Genomic DNA, 16,673 nt, shown 5'->3' on the forward strand with positions numbered 1-16,673 from the left:
ATTTATATTATATATACATATTGTATACTGTAATAGAGCCTTATTTTCTGCATATTATAAATGAATATGTGTATTACCTATACACTTGTGTAAAGAGCCTCTTGATGAAAGTGAAAGAGGAGAGTGAAAAAGTTGGCTTAAAGCTCAACATTCAGAAAACGAAGATCATGGCATCCGGTCCCATCACTTGATGGCAAATAGATGGGGAAACAATGGAAACAGTGGCTGACTTTATTTTTCTGGGCTCCAAAATCACTGCAGATGGTGATTGCAGCCATGAAATTAAAAGACGCTTACTCCTTGGAAGGAAAGTTGTGACCAACCTAGACAGCATATTAAAAAGCAGAGATCTTACTTTGTCAACAAAGGTCCATCTAGTCAAGGCTATGGTTTTTCCAGTGATCATGTATGGATGTGAGAGTTGGACTATAAAGAAAGCTGAGTGCCGAAGAATTGATGCTTTTGAACTGTGGTATTGGAGAAGACTCTTGAGAGTCCCTTGGACTGCAAGGAGATCCAGCCAGTCCATCCTAAAGATCAGTCCTGTGTTCATTGGAAGGACTGATGTTGAAGCTGAAACTCCAATACTTTGGCCACCTGATGCGAAGACCTGACTCATTTGAAAAGATCCTGATGCTGGGAAAGACTGAGGGCAGGAGGAGAAGGGGATGACAGAGGATGAGATGGTTGGATGGCATCACCGACTCAATGGACATGGGTTTGGGTGGACTCTGGGAGTTGGTGATGGACAGGGAGGCCTGGCGTGCTGTGGTTCATGGGGTCACAAAGAGTCGGACACGACTGAGCGACTAAACTGAGCTACACCACTTATGTGTATTACATACTGTAATAGAATCGGCTTCCTTACACATTTGTTGTTGTTCAGTTAGTTGTGTCCAGCTCTCCGTGATGCTATGGACTGCAGCATGCCTGTACATTATTAGGGTCTGTATTTTCTGTATGTATTACATTATATATCATATATTCTTACTATGTACTATTGTGACCCATTGGACTATAGCTCTCCAGGCTCCTCTGTCCATTGGATTTTTCAGGCAAGAATACTGGAGTGGGTTGCCATGCCCTCCAGGGGATCTTCCCAACCCAGGGATCAGACCCGCATCACCTGTGTCTCCTGCATTGCAGGCAGACTTCTTTACCTGCTGAGCCATTGAGGAAGCTATATATATATATATATAGTATATACTATAATGGGCTTCCCTGGTGGCTCAGATGGTAAAGAATCCATTTGCAATGTGGGAGACCTTGGTTTGATCCCTGGCTCAGGAAGGTCCCCTGGAGGAGGGCATGGCAACCCACTCTAGTATTCTTGCCTGGAGAAATCCCCATGGACAGAGGAGCCTGGCGGGTTACAGTCAGTGGGGTTGCAAGGAATTGGACATGACTGAGCGACTAAGCACAGCACAGCACACATATACTATAAAGTCTGTATTTACTGTATATATATTATATGTATACCGTGTACAATGTATACATATTACGTGTGGATATATGCATTATGTATATACATTACGTATGCATATATTGTGCTGTGTTGGAGTCTGTATCTCCTGCACCTCTTTGATGGCCAGCTGGAAGCAACAGAAGCAGAAATCCTAGGACAGCAGGATGTAGAGGTAGAGTGAGGGGCAAAGCCTGGAGCCCAGTAAACCCTGAACTTCATGAATGCTGAGCCAAGAGAGTTGAAAATGGTAACAACCACAATCATGACAACTTAGCTAGAGTAACTATTGCGTGCCCTCCTCCTGGACCTCCACTGTTGAGGACATGGAAGCCCACCTAGAGTCCTGCACCATTGGGGGCAGAACCTAACTAGTCATGTCCAGAGGCCCTGATCCAACCACTAGGCTGTGCAGCCTTCCTCCTGGCAACCCAGCATCCTGCAGAGGTCAGCTCCGGTGGTTCGAGGGTCTCCATACAGTAGCACCATTCACAAAATGAAACCTTTTTTCTGAGTAGAATCATAGAGCTCAAAATCAACAGTGCAAAACAGGAAATCAGGGCATCATGGCTTCATCCTCATATTGACTTGGACGGTGGCCTTGAGAAAGTCACCTCTGCTTCTTGCCTGCACAGCCAGTGTGTGGCTTTACGCAGCTCACAGCCAACCCTCTGTGTGGTGTGGCGCATCAACCCACCAGCTATCTCACTTCTTAAGTAGCTGGTGCTATTCCTCAAACTTCTTAAACTGAACTATAGCACTCAAATCTAGTCAATGTAACTCTTTTCCCCCAAACTGTTCGCTTAACACCACCAAATCTTACTGTCAAGACCTGATGACCACTTTAGACATTCAGTATTTGTAGTTGCAGAACCACCCTGGGGAATAGTGGTTACTCTTCTTCATACTCCTGGAGTTTGGAGCTGTCCATGTGGTGTGAAAAAATGACCATTCAGTTGAGTGTCCAAATCAGGAGTGGTCCCGGGATAAAAACAGTCCCCGTGTGGACGGGGGTGTCCACACAGGCTTTCCCTCCGGGTTGCTCCACATCTGACCCGGCTTCTGTGTTCTCTCGACAGACCAGCAGTATTCATGGTCCCCGACTCCGCACTTCAATGAAGAGAGGTACTCCCCCGCACCAAGGACTATGAAGGGCTTATCTGGGAGTCGGAACCCGCCGCTGTGCTCTGGCCACACATGTGGCCTGACGCCGCCCGAGGACTGCGAGCTAGGCCACCTGCACCACGGCCCCGAGGCGCGAACCGCCCTACCTGCTCAGCCCTGCCGACAGCTGCCCGCTGGAGCACCACCGCTGCTCCCCGCGGACCTCCATCCACTCCGACTGCGTGATGCTGCCTGTGGTGCTGGGCGACCACGTGTCCAGCAGCACCTTCCCCCGCATGCACTATAGCTCCCACTATGACAGCAGGGACGACTGCGCCGTGGCCCACGCAGGCGCCAAGATCAACCGCATCCCGGCCAACCTGCTGGACCAGTTCGAGAAGCAGCTGCCGCTGCACCGGGACGGCTTCCACACGCTGCAGTACCAGCGGCGCCTCCGCGGCCGCCGAGCAGCGCAGCGAGAGCCCCGGCCGCATCCGGCACCTGGTGCACTCGGTGCAGAAGCTCTTCACCAAGTCCCACTCCCTGGAGGGCTCATCCAAAGGCCACGTCAACGGCACCAGGGCCGACGGCAGGGCGGACGAGCACGCGCACGGCCACCACGCCAAGCATGGCCGGCGGAGCAAGAGCCGCGAGCGCAAGGTGGAGGGCCGGCCGCGTGGGGGCCCGGGCAGCTGGTGGGGCTCCGACGACAACCTGGACAGTGACAGCACCTGCCGCGCCTCCAGCGCGCTCGGCCGGCCCCACGCAGAGCCTTTGGCCCGCTGCTACCCCGACGCGCTGCCCGGCCCCTTCGGGGACCTCTCGCTGAGAACCTCCAAGAGCAACAATGACGTCAAGTGCTCGGCCTGCGAGGGCCTGGCCCTGACGCCCGACACCAAGTACATGAAGCGCAGCTCCTGGTCCACGCTCACCGTGAGCCAGGCCAAGGAGGCCTACCGCAAGAGCTCCCTGCACCTGGACAAGCCACCCGGGCCCCCGGAGTTGAAGCCGCCGCTGCGGCCCTGCCACTACCTGCAGGTGAGGGCTGGGTCCCGGTGCTGCAGGAGAAGGGGGCGTCCTGCTCTGCAGGTCAGGGGGGCGTCCGGGCTCTGCAGGTGAGGGGGGCATCCGGGCTCTGCAGGAGAAGGGGGATCCTGGCTCTGCAGGTGAGGGGGGCATCCGGGCTTTGCAGGAGAAGGGGGCGTCCTGGCTCTGCAGGTCAGGGGGCGTCCGGGCTCTGTAGGTGAGGGGTGCGTCCAGGCTCTGCAGGTCAGGGGCGTCCGGGCTCTGCAGGTGAGTGGGGGAATCCTGGCTCTGCAAGTGAGGGGGGCATCCGGGCTCTGCAGGAGAAGGGGGCGACCTGGTTCTGCAGGTCAGGGGGGCGTCCAGGCTCTGCAGGTCAGAGGGGCATCCGGGCTCTGCAGGTCAGGGGGGCGTCCGGGCTCTGCAGGTCAGGGGGGTGTCCCTGCTCTGCAGGTGAGGGGTTATCCCAACTCTGCAGGCTGCTGGTGGGAGCATCCTGGGAGGACCTGGAGTGTGGTGGGCCAGTCCCGGGGGCCTCTGAGGCTGCAGGATCCAGTGATGGCTACAACGTGTGCTCCCACAGCAACGTTTCCCCATCTGAAAGCGGCCAGTGGGGCCCAGGAATGAGTTTGCATGAGCTCACCAGCTTTCCCCACGCTGGCAGCTTTAAACCTTGGATATGTCAGGGAGCCTGGTTGTAGGAACCGAGTCTGTTCTCTGGGGTGTGGGTGAAACACACCGCAGGCAACAACAGGCACGGGCGGGTGCGGACACAGTGACCTCGGAATTCTCTGGGGCCCTTCCTGTCCTCTTGGCTCCTAACCACATGTGCCCAAATGAAAGGGGAGCCCAGCACCAAGAGGCCCCCTCTTTTTTCCAGAGGTCTCTGCAGTTACTTCTGTCAGCTAACAGTGCTGTTAGCAAAGCTCTGAAACCTGAAGTTTCCTTCAGGGCACATGTAATTTGCATTCGAATCCACCCTTCGATGGGTGATGCGGGCTGTGCACAGGATTGGAGAGGTTCTCTTGGAACCCTGAGTAACCGTCTGATCGCCAGTGTCTGATTGCTGGCTGAGTTGTCAGGAAGTCAGTTAACCAGGCAGATAAGCAACCGTGATTCTTCTCAGGCATCAGGTGGCTGTGAATTGGAATTGCGTTAGCAATTCCAACCGCCACCTGGAGCATGCTCCATGACCGAGTGGATCTGGTTTAAAAGGAAAATGTGCTTATCAGATTGCTTTAATAGGCAGATTTATTCAAAGAGACAGATTTAAATAGCAATATTTAAATAATATTGCTTATTATTATTTTATTTTAAAATAGTAATGTTTGATTAATATTAATTAAAATATTAATATTTAAGAGACTTAAATTTTACTTGTAGTTACTTGCTAAATGCCCTTCAGTTGTGTCCAACTCTCTGTGACCCCATGGACCCCACCAGGTTCCTCTCTCCTTGGAATTCTCCAGGCAAGGATACTGGAATGGGTTGCCATCCCCTCCTCTAGGGGATCTTCTCAATCCAGGGATCGAACCCAGGTCTCCTGCGTTGCAGGCAGGTTCTTTACCACTGAGCCACCAGGAAGTCCTTGCTAATGCATAAATAGGAAGTTTTTGCCTGAACATCTGTAAAGGACTGTGATAAACATGGGAGATGTGAGACTTGGAGTGCCCCAGACCCCACCCCTCCCCAGGCTGCTGGTGTCCCAGGGGCTGGAGCCCCAGCCCTTCCACAGTCTCCCTGCTGACTGCACTGCACTTCCTGGGAATCCTCCCCAGCCAGATCAGAGGCAGGGGAGTGGAAGAGTTTGTCTGTAGCTGCTGCTGTAGGAGTAAGATTTAAAAGAACAGAGGAGAGAAATAAATGTTCATAGGCTCTTTTTGTTTTCTCCACCAGAAGCTAGAGAAATCTGGAGGTGAGCAAAAGTGTTGTATTTTGTTTTCACCTTTGGTTTGTACAGAATACGTAGTTAACATTAGAGGAAGTCCGTTTTATGTTAAGTAGGTCAAAGCAGACAACAGAGTTGAAAGAAAATTCTGATGTTTTATTCTTTCAAAGAGCTTGCTTTGGTTGTTTCCTCCATCAGCAGACACAACATCTAAAGTCGGAGTTTTAATGAATATCACACTGACCGGGTGGGTGACGTGCAGCTGGTCAGCTCAGGAGCGGATGCTCCCTGTCACGCCCTGCCCTGAGTTCCAGGGACACAAGGTGGACGATGGCTGCCCGACCCTGGTGGGAGGACAGATGGGGGCAGCTGCCTCTGTCACACCTAGAGCACACTGGGAACACCTGGAGCACACTGGGAGCACACTGGGAGCACACCTGGAGCACACTGGGAACACACCGGGAGCACACCGGGAACACACCTGGAGCATACTGGGAGCACACCGGGAACACACCAGGAGCACACCGGGAACACACCTGGAGCACACTGGGAGCACACCGGGAACACACCGGGAGCACACCGGGAGCACACCGGGAGCACACCGGGAGCACACTGGGAGCACACTGTGAACATACCTGGAGCACACCGGGAGCGCACCTGGAGTGCACCGGGAGCACACCGGGAACACACCCGGAGCACACCGGGAACACACTGGGAGCACACGGGGAACGTGGGCCTTGACCCCTCCAGTGCAGCCCCCCTCCAGCGTCACGCAGCCTGGGACCAGCACCAGCTCTGGTCCCCTTCTCCCATCCTGGGCCCTGGCATCTCCCCCCGCCTCCTTCACTTTCTGTCCCTCCTTCCTGTCTCTGTTGTTTCTGCCCGACTGGCGGTCCAGACCCACGGGGTCCCTCCGGTGACCAGGGTCTCCCTCCACATGTGTGTTGACCATGCTGCAGTGTCTTGTCTGGGGTCTGCTGGGGGAAGAGCTCCCGGCCCGACACTCCAGGAGCTGTTGGAGGAGATGAGCAGAAGCACATGGAGCTGAGGGCCACCGTGAGCACGGAGGCTTCCCCAGGCTAGAAGGGCATTTCAGCCTTGCCCCCAATACCCAGCCCTGCCAAGGTCTGCACGTCCCAGCCCCAGGCACCCAGCCTGCCCCACCGTCCTTCACGGGAGAGGGCTCCAAATGCTGTGGGTCGTGAGCAGCCTGCTCCTGGGTCACTCATGAAGCTGATAAGGTCCCCTGGCCCCTGGCTCGAGTGCACACAGAAATACAGCCTACGACGCTGCCTTTCCCAGAGTTGCTACCACAGTGGGTTCTGTGCTGAGGGTGGCGGGCGTGCCAGCCCACGAGGCAGCTCCTCTCTGACTTCCCACTGCGAACATTCAGTCACACACAGGCCCTGTCATTCTTAACTGGTGAACGGGAATGAAGTAGCATGCTCACCCACACAATATTACACGTTTCTGTAGTGACTGACGGTTTCCCAAGGGTCTTTCTTACACTCTCTTGAATCTAACCACAGCGTCTGATGTATACGCAATCAGTGAGGCAGAGAGATTTACCAGGCTCATGGCTGGCAAATGCTCAAACCCCACCATCCGTCAATGAAGAATTTATTTCAGCAACATTCCTCAAATGCCTGCCTGTCACAGGCCCGAGACCAAGCCAGCACCTGACAGTGATGCAGTGAACGGTCGCAGCCTCCTGGGTCAGTCCACGTGCTGGACAGTCGTCACTCCCATCAGCCCTGCCCCCGTGTGCTGGGATAGGGGACAGCGTCCGGACAGAGGTGGGGTCACTTCAGACGGGGTGTGGAGGAGTCGGTCTCAGAGCTGACCCACACCCTCAGCTCTTGGTCGGAAGTCAGCATTTACTTCGGGCTGTGTGGAAGCACCCAAGGCCTGAGGCCTTTGAAGTGCTTGAGGCAGAAACCAGAAAAGGCCCATTTGGTAAAGATGGATGGTTTTTCTAAACCACACATGGAAGGCTGACTGCACGTTAGGCTCGACTTTTCGCCGCGTGGACGGGTGGCACCCGACTCCCACGTTGTTCAAGGCTCAAGTGCACAGGCTCATGTCCATGTATAAAGCCTCCAAACACTAATAAAACAGAGAAATAAAAGGAAGGTCACTTGTGAAATAAGAACATGAATCTTAATATCAAATCATCTGGTCCCTGACAGACGTGTCCAGAGGGAAGGGGAGAATTTGGGAGCTCGTTTCTGGGTGAAGACTTGCCGCTAATCTGGACCCGAGGAAGGAGTCTCAGAGGCCCGCCCGCAGGCTGCTCTGACCTCCAGGTGGAACAGCGCACCACAGTTCCCTCCATCAGTGACACCGCGCAGAGGAAACCAAGAGCACTGTGGTTTACATACAGAAAAGAGCTGTAGTCAAGGCTTGGGTCGTCACAGACAGGAAGGCAAACGCTGGGATCACACAGGACAGGAGCCTGCCCTCCAAGGGGTGGGGTCACACAGGACAGCAGCTGATCCTCCACGGGGTGGGGTTGCGTCCTGCTTCTTGACCCCCGGGGTGCTGGCCACATCCCCCCAGTGTGTGGCATCACAGCCGCCCCAGACAGATGTCCAGGCTGCCCTCGAGGGCGCCCCACTCAGACCCATGGTCTTGCACTGTGACAGCCTGGAACTGGGAAGCCCAGCTGTCTTGCTCTGTTATATTCCCAGGGCAAATGTGCCTGGCGTGCATTTAAAACAAAACAAGAAAATTGTGGACTGAATGGAGAAGACATGTCCCCACATGGACACCTAGTGTTTGATGGCATTTTCTTCCTTGGTTTCAGCACCTGGAAGAGAATATTATTACAAAACCCCTTGTACCTTTGCCATGCTGCTTAAAAGGAAGAAAGGACATTTTAATCTGCAGCCTGAAATCTTCTTCAAGCAATAAGCAGGAGATACTGAAATCTACACTCACCTCAACCTTAAGAAGATGCCTATTCAGAAATTGTAAATGTCAGTGCTCTAAGCAAGTAGGAAATTAGAGTAATAGTTATCTCTAAATGCAGCAAAGGTTACACATGGATTCGCAGAAGCTGTGGATACCATGAAAAGAAGTTTATTCGTCCATGAAGCACTTGATGTTTTGGGGTCCACCCTGGCCACCCTCACGCCTGCCACTGCAGGTTTGTGAGCCTGTAATGTGCTGAAGAAAGCGTTCTTTACTGAGGCACGGTGGCATTTCAGTGTCACTCCCCCGTTCTTTTTACAGTCTGCAGACATATGCTTTGGAATCAGCGTTGCAACTGCCCTTGACTCTGGTTTACTCTCCTTCTGTATTGAAATCTCGTCTGTCAAAGACTGCGAAATTGGCAGCTTCAATCAGAAACAAAAATATACAAGCTGATCTCATTTGTTAGTTAATTCACAAGCTTCTGGGAAAAAAAACCTCTACTTTGTTTTTTTTTTAACAGAAGCATGTTTTTGATTCACAAAAATTCCATAAGCTGCCAGTGGGAACGCGTCTTCCCTGGCACGTGGCTCCTCCCCATCCACCTCCCACCAGCCTCCTTGGAGCGCCTGCCCCACAGCCGAGCCCCTCTCCCGGGCGCTGGCGGGGGAGCTGGAGTCTCTGTGAGACTCTTCTGCCTGCTGCTCGAGTCCCAGTGACTTAGAGCCCCCAGCCTCACCTCCAGGAAGCCTTCCCCGATCACCTCCTCTCTGTCAACAGCTTCCTCTGGCTCCTTCCCTATTTGCCCTCTGCACCTCCTTCTTTGCCCTAATTAAACCATAATCACTTTATTTTATGCCTGTCTCCTCTACTGAAATGTATTCTCACTTGGGACTAAATTTTCTTAAATTAAAAAAATAAGTTTACTTTTTATTACAATAGTTATTAATATATATATGGTCCATGTAGAAAATTTAGAAAACATAAAGAAAAATCATTGAAAAGCCCACCATTACTGTCTCCCAGTGATCATTGCACATCCTCCCGGCTGTGTTTCTATGCATAATACAGCATCTCTGTCTTTCAGGGCTTCCCTGGTGGCTCAGCGATAAAGAACCCCCCTGCCAATGCAGGAGACAAAGTAGACATGGTTCAATTCCTGGGTCGGGAAGATCCCTGGAGAAGGAAATGGCAACCCACTCCAGTATTCTTGCCTGGGAAATCCCATGGACAGAGGAGCCTGGTGGGTACAGTCCATGTGGTCTCAAAAACATCAGACACAACTGAACACGCGTGCACACGCACACACATCTGCTTTTACAGTATCAGAAACATGGTGTCCAAAGTTTAGAAAGTGCTCTCCCTCATGGACATCTCTCCTTGGCTAAATACTCGTTCTTGTGCATATTATCCATGGCATGGTTTAGTAGATATTTTCAACCACCCCATGAGATATTATCAGTTCCCTCCTTTGACCCTAATGATCAGTTCACAGTCCCCAGCACGAATCCTGTTGTCTGGGGACATTGCTGGGTCAGAGGCACCCACAGATCGAGTCTTCCGACTAGTGGCATAAAGCGTGGGCCCATGTTACTGCTGGGCAAGAGGCTGGGGGCAGCCTCTGTCCCACAGCCTTGTCCATCCTCCAGTTTTCGGGATTGCTGAAACTGACCCCTGTGAGGAGAGAGGCCTGGATGTCTGGAGAAGCCCAGACTTCCCTCCTCCTGATCTCCTCTCCCGAGTGCCCCCACTCCTGTAATCCTGTGTCTTTCCCCAGTGGCTGTGTTGCCGGCGTTTCTTCTTCTTCCCGCAGTGTCTCTGGCAGCTCTGTGCTGCCCTCTGTGGTCTCGTGCCCACCCGCCTGCCCAGGTCTGGACCCCTCCCCGGGGTCACCATCCCCTTGAAAGCCGCTGGGAGATGGGCGCTCAGCACCTGGCTGTAGGGAACTTGGACATGCTGCCCCCAAGCCCTGCTCTGCAGCTGGGAGTCCCTGGGCCACGTCGCCCTGAGGGTCAGGCCTGTGAGGACCCAGAGTCTCTGTCCTGTGAAGCCCCCTCCTCTTCCACGTGAGGCTGGCGTGTCTCTGTGTCTTTCATGGACCCAGCCTGGCCCGGGGTTGGGGCCGGTTCCGCACCCAGGCTGCAGGGAGGTTCAGTGGAGTGTCACCATGGGGTCTGGGGGGCTCGGTACCCATGCGCTCACCCTCACTGAGGGGCGCCCGCTCCCTGCGTGTTGGTGGGGGCCCCAGAAGGGGCATCCGTCCTGCCCTGGGCTGCAGTGTGCAAGATGGAAGATGGAGAAAAAGTGCTTTCAGCTGATAACTCTGCCCTGGCAGCTAGCCCTGCGTGTCCCTGGCTGGGACGGTAACGAACAGCCCAGTGGCCCCATCAAAACTGAGAGATGACAAATGAACGCATCAACAGACAAGCTCACAGACACAGAGAAAAGACGTGCGGTTGCCGAGGCGGGCAGGAGGGGTGGGGAGGACTAGGGGTTTGGGGTTAGCAGATGTAAACTAGTGTTTACAGGGTGGGTAAACAGCAGGTCCTACTGGATAGCACGGGGAACTGGATTCAATATCCTGTGATAACCACAGTGGAAAAGAATATGAAAAACAGTGTATATATGTATAGCTGAATCACTTTGTTATACAGCAGAAATTAACACAAGGTTGTAAATAAATTGAACTTCAATTAAAAAAAAATTTTTTTTTAACGTGGAAAGATGGCAAGACTCCTTTTACAATGAACCCACTCCAGTATTCTTGCCTGGAGAATCCCCATGGACAGAGGATCCTGGCAGGCTCCATGGGGTCCATGAGGTCGCAAGGAGTCAGGACTGAATGACTACGCACAGCGCAGCCATTAACCACAGGACAAGCCCCACCTACGAAGACTTTGTCAACACGGAACTGCATCGTCTCCACGAAGAGCATGGTGGGAGATTCCCTCCTCCAGCGTGAAGAGCATGTGCACTGGGTCCTTGGACTACATAGCTCCGTGTGATGGTGCTGGCGCGTGTGGACTCACACATCCCCCTACACTCGGCCACTGCCTGGTGTGGTTTTGGTTTTTGTCAGCATCACGGCTGGTGGAGCGTGAAGGGACCACTCTGCCCTGAGCGCCTGTGGCGGAGACAGCCTGTGATGTGTGTGCTGTGTGAGGACCTCGGGTTTCCTGGGGGGCGGATCAGCACCGATTGCAGGCCTGCTCCTTCCTCCCCGCAGCGCAGCCTGCACGCACGCTGCCAACAGCACACGGTCTGAGTGCCGGGACTCAGGTCCGGGCGTGCCCTGGCGGGCAGGGCCCCAGCGTGCCGGGCCCCGGCGTGGGGACCACGACCCACGCCCCATGTCAGCGCTCACAGGCCTCAGGGCCTCCTCCTCTGGTTTCCTTCTTCTCCTCCTTTCTTCCTCTCCACACTGGAGACCTCTTTTGTCCAGTTTTCTCAAGGTTCAACTGCTTTCTCACCACAAGGAAATAAATCTAAGTGTTAGCAGTGGTTTTTCCAGGTGCTGAAACTACATTTTTTCCTCATTCTACTTTTCTAACATTTTCTCACTTTTCCCATAACGCTTGTCACTTTTATAACAGGAGGAAAAGCAATGATTATATGTGAACATCCTTTTGGGATTTGAGTGACGGACCATGAAGAAGCATGTGACGTTCGGTGCTGAGTGCCGGTGACGAGCCGTGTCTTCGGGGGCCGCGTCCCCAGGAGGCAGCTGGGGCCCTGACGCCCTGTGTGCTCTCCCCAGGTGCCCCAGGACGAGTGGGCAGGGCGCCCCACGGGGGGCAGAGACGACGAGATCCCCTGCAGGAGGATGAGGAGCGGGAGCTACATCAAAGCCATGGGCGATGAGGACAGCGGGGACTCGGACTCCAGCCCCAAGACGTCCCCCAAGCTGGCCCTCCGGCCGGAGCCCCTGCTCACATCCATCGGACAGAGGCCGCTGGGAGACCTCCAAACGTAAGCCCCCTGCACCTCCCCCGCCCCAGCTCAGGGCTTTCCTCACACGAGCCAGCAGTCAACCCAGAAAAAGCCCAGGATTGAAAATATTGGACTCAATGGCCATCAATTTAAAGTCCTCTTTAAAAAACCTATTAGACCTTTGGTTACACTTACTGCATAGTAATGAAGGAAATATACTAGGGTGATTTTTAAGTCAGGTATTAATATTTGAGCACCAGTCATAGCCAGTGAGCACCAGTCATAGCCACCCATGTCTTCTCAGATCATTGCAGCTATGTATCAGGAGTTCCTGTGTGTGAGAGACAGTCACAGTGGGGAGTTTTGTGTTTACTGTAACTTTACAGGCGCGTAGGCAACAAAGTTTTTGCAAGGTAAGAACAGGAACTGGATTAATTTTACAAATATCATAGAATATGCTTTATATATTTGTCCAAAGATACACTGTGGGGTTTTTAAAATTGAAATATAGTTGATTTACAACGTTGCGCCAATCTGTGCTGTATAGCAAAGTGATTTAGTTACATGCATGCACACACTCTTTGTTTAAAGTCTTTTCCACTGGGTTTATCCCAGGATATTGGGTACCGTTGTCTGTGCGCTTGTTTATCCAGCCTGTCTGTGACAGTTTGCACCCGCAGTCCACGCCCACCCCCACGCCTCCCGGCAACCACACGTCTGTTCCGTGTCTGTAAATCTGCTTCTGTTTCATAGATAAGTTCATCTGGGTTACTTTAGATTCCACATATAAGCGATATCATGTGGCGTTTGTCTTTCTCTTTCTGCCTTACTTCACATAGTATGATAATCTCTAGGTCCATCCACGTTGCTCAAATGGCATCATTCCACTCTTTTTTATGGCTGAGAAATGTCCCGTTGCGTATCTGTTCCACACCGTCTTTGTCCACTCATCTCTGCGTGGACAGACAGGATGAGCCCCGGTCTTGGCTATTGTGACTACTGCTGCAGTGAACACAGGGGTGCGTGCTGAGATACACTGCGGGTAAATTCAACTGATTTCCGAAATATAAACAGAGGAAACGAGGAACTTGGCTATTCGTTTGAATGATGAAAACACGACTGCAGTTCTTAGCTGTCAGACTGTCGTCTGTTTCCGGTCCTTCCAGCTAAGTCTGGATTCACATGCAAAGAAGCACCTGCTTTTTCCACCACGAGCTTGGCTTCTCTGGTGTGGAGGTTCGACAAGAGGGTGAAGCGGCAGGTCAACGCTGTTCCCGGGGCATGTGCTACATTCTCCTTATATGTCTGTAGATTATTCTTTTCCCCCATATCTGACGCTGCAGTGGATACATGACGCGGAGCGGGTGGTGCTGTGCCCAGACAGTACCATGCCTTGTAGGACGACTCCGCGGATTCGCAAAGTCCATGAAACTCCCATAGCAAGTTGTTCCTTGTGTTAAGATACGAAATTTCTCTTGAAAATATGTTACTGGGCGGTACATCAATTAAGTTGTTGTTATGGCCTGTTAGGATCTTAGCACATCTTGGGATTTTATAGGTTTCAATATCATTTCATTTATTTTCATCTTAAATGACCTCACAAAAGCTCAGCTCTTTCCCCAGGGAGGTTAAAACTGTGCCCACGTTATGGAACAAAACCCTGACTCAAAGGGATGAGGTGCCTTGGCCACATAAGGACCAGGGGTTTGATTGAAAACGGTTATTGTAATTCCACGTTCAGGGAAAGTACTTCACCTGAACAGCAGGAGTGCATGCCAGGGACCACGTGCTTTCTGTGAGAAAGGAGAAGGTGGTTCCAAAGTTGGGTTTAAAACATGGCCCTGAGCAGAAAGTCTGGGATTTAGCAGCTCCCCAGATGTGTTTCCCTCCAGCACCACAGAACTTCACCAGTGGGAGCTGACTGACAGGCGGATTAAGATTCAAATGATAAACATAAGAATTAGTGTCTGCTGACCTCCTTCAGGTTTTTATTCTCCTCTTGGTATGCACAGTTAATTCTATTGATGTTAATAATGGTATTCAAGAAGGCAGATAAAATAGCCAGAAATAGCCCGGTAATTATACTTTAGTTCTAATTGGATGGATTGAGGATGGATTGATGTTCTTACGGCTAAACTGTCATATGGGCATGCTGACCCCTGGGGGTTTTACATGCCTCCTGCCTCACATACACTCTCCTGTGTGATGGACTTGCCCAGCAAGCCTGCTTTGGTCTGCCTGGCTGAGACCTGCAAGGGTCTGGAGCTACCTGTCGTCAGCCCTTTTGAGCCACATAATGTAACCTCCCTTCTGTGAAGGCTGCTTGACCTCTGGGGACAGTGGTTCTGTTGAGTGTCTTGTCTTCCTGCTGTTACACCAAGAAAGCAGCCAGTCCTCCCATTAATAACTGACCGTGCTTCCTTATTACACGTGCAGGGATTCTCGCTCTCCCCTTGCTGTGTTCTCTAAACAGCGCAAGGTGACAGAAAGTCTGTTCACTCTGGAAAGAAAAATGAAGCAAAAACAAACAAGCAAAGACTTGTCGCACTTGTTTTACTGCCCAGAATTCTCAAGAGTTGTGTTGATTGATCGAGGACAAACTCTCTCTCTATGGGTCAGACCCTGCCCACAGGCAGATGCCACTGAGAGCTATTTTAAATGCAATGTAAATTTCAAGATGCTATTGAATCCAATTTACTAGGTTTTAAATTAGTTTATGTATTAATATCTGGAGAGTTCACTTTTTATTATTATGAAAGGTAGACCAACTAATTTAATTTTAGGGTCTTTTTCTACTAAGTTGAATTGAGAAGTCTAATCTCTAATAATTTTGAACATCTCTGAGTCATTCTCTCAAGAAGGTAGCATTTTAAATTTGCAGAGAAAGGAGAGCTTATGTTACGAATTACTTCATATGTAAAGATAAACTCAGGAGGGTTACAGATATAAACATAAGAATCATGTTGGCATATGTAACTGTATACAGGTGTGTGTATATGTCTACATGTGTATGTATGGTGTGTGTATATGTACACGTGTGTATGTACAGGTGTGTGTATATGTCTACATGTGTATGTACGGTGTGTGTATATGTCTATGTATGTATATACAGTGTGTGTATACATGTGTACATACAGGTGTGTGTATGTACATGTGTATATATGTACATGAATCTGCATGTGTGAATATTTTACAATCTTGAGTTGGAGAAGGTATCAGTTCAGTTCAGTTCAGTCGCTCAGTCATGTCCGACTCTTTACGACCCCATGAATCGCAGCACGCCAGGCCTCCCTGTCCATCACCAACTCCTGGAGTTCACTCAGACTCACGTCCATCGAGTCAGTGATGCCATCCAGCCATCTCATCCTCTGTCGTCCCCTTCTCCTCCTGCCCCCAATCCCTCCCAGCATCAGAGTCTTTTCCAATGAGTCAACTCTTCGCATGAGGTGGCCAAAGTACTGGAGTTTCAGCTTCATCATCAGTCCTTCCAAAGAACACCCAGGACTGATCTCCTTTAGGATGGACTGGTTGGATCTCCTTGCAGTCCAAGGGACTAGCAAGAGTCTTCTCCAACACCACAGTTCAAAAGCATCAATTCTTCAGCGCTCAGCTTTCTTCACAGTCCAACTCTCACATCCATACATGACCACTGGAAAAACCATAGCCTTGACTAGACGGACCTTTGTTGGCAAAGTAATGTCTCTGCTTTTGAATATGCTATCTAGGTTGGTCATAACTTTTCTTCCAAGGAGTAAGCGTCTTTTAATTTCATGACTGTAGTCACCATCTGCAGTGATTTTGGAGCCCCCCAAAATAAAGTCTGACACTGTTTCTACTGTTTCTCCATCTATTTGATATTGAGTTATGGCAGCAGATGCCATGATCTTAGTTTTCTGAATGTTGAGCTTTAAGCCAACTTTCTCACTCTTCTCTTTCACTTTCATCAAGAGGCTTTTAGTTCCTCTTCACTTTCTGCCATAAGGGTGGTGTCATCCTTATGACACCACTTGAGGTTATTGATATTTCTCCCAGCAATCTTGATTCCAGCTTGTGCTTCTTCCAGCCCAGCGTTTCTCATGATGTACTCTGCATAGAAGTTAAATAAGCAGGGTGACAATATACAGCCGTGACGAACTCCTTTTCCTATTTGGAACCAGTCTGTTGTTCCATGTCCAGTTCTAACTGTTGCTTCCTGACCTGCATATAGGTTTCTCAAGAGGAAGGTCAGGTGGTCTGGTATTCCCAATGCATATCCCAACCTTATTCCACAGTGAGAAACTACAAAATATTGACATATTTTAATTCATAAAACTAAAAACATATTCATGGTAAAGGCCAACAAACAAATGAGCA

At 51.1% G+C, this 16,673-nt stretch overlaps 1 protein-coding gene across 1 annotated transcript in view; it reads left to right on the forward strand.

Moving 5' to 3' along the window:
* DLGAP2 (DLG associated protein 2) overlaps positions 1-16,673 on the forward strand; it is a 603,057-nt gene that overhangs the window by 509,073 nt on the left and 77,311 nt on the right. Inside the window, 4 exon segments of the mRNA XM_024986325.2 lie at positions 2,542-2,723; positions 2,725-3,015; positions 3,017-3,604; positions 12,148-12,359. Of these exon segments, the coding sequence (XP_024842093.1) occupies positions 2,542-2,723; positions 2,725-3,015; positions 3,017-3,604; positions 12,148-12,359 (1,273 nt within the window).

This window comes from Bos taurus, chromosome 27 (assembly GCF_002263795.3).
Source record: "Bos taurus isolate L1 Dominette 01449 registration number 42190680 breed Hereford chromosome 27, ARS-UCD2.0, whole genome shotgun sequence".
Taxonomy (NCBI): Eukaryota; Metazoa; Chordata; class Mammalia; order Artiodactyla; family Bovidae; genus Bos; species Bos taurus.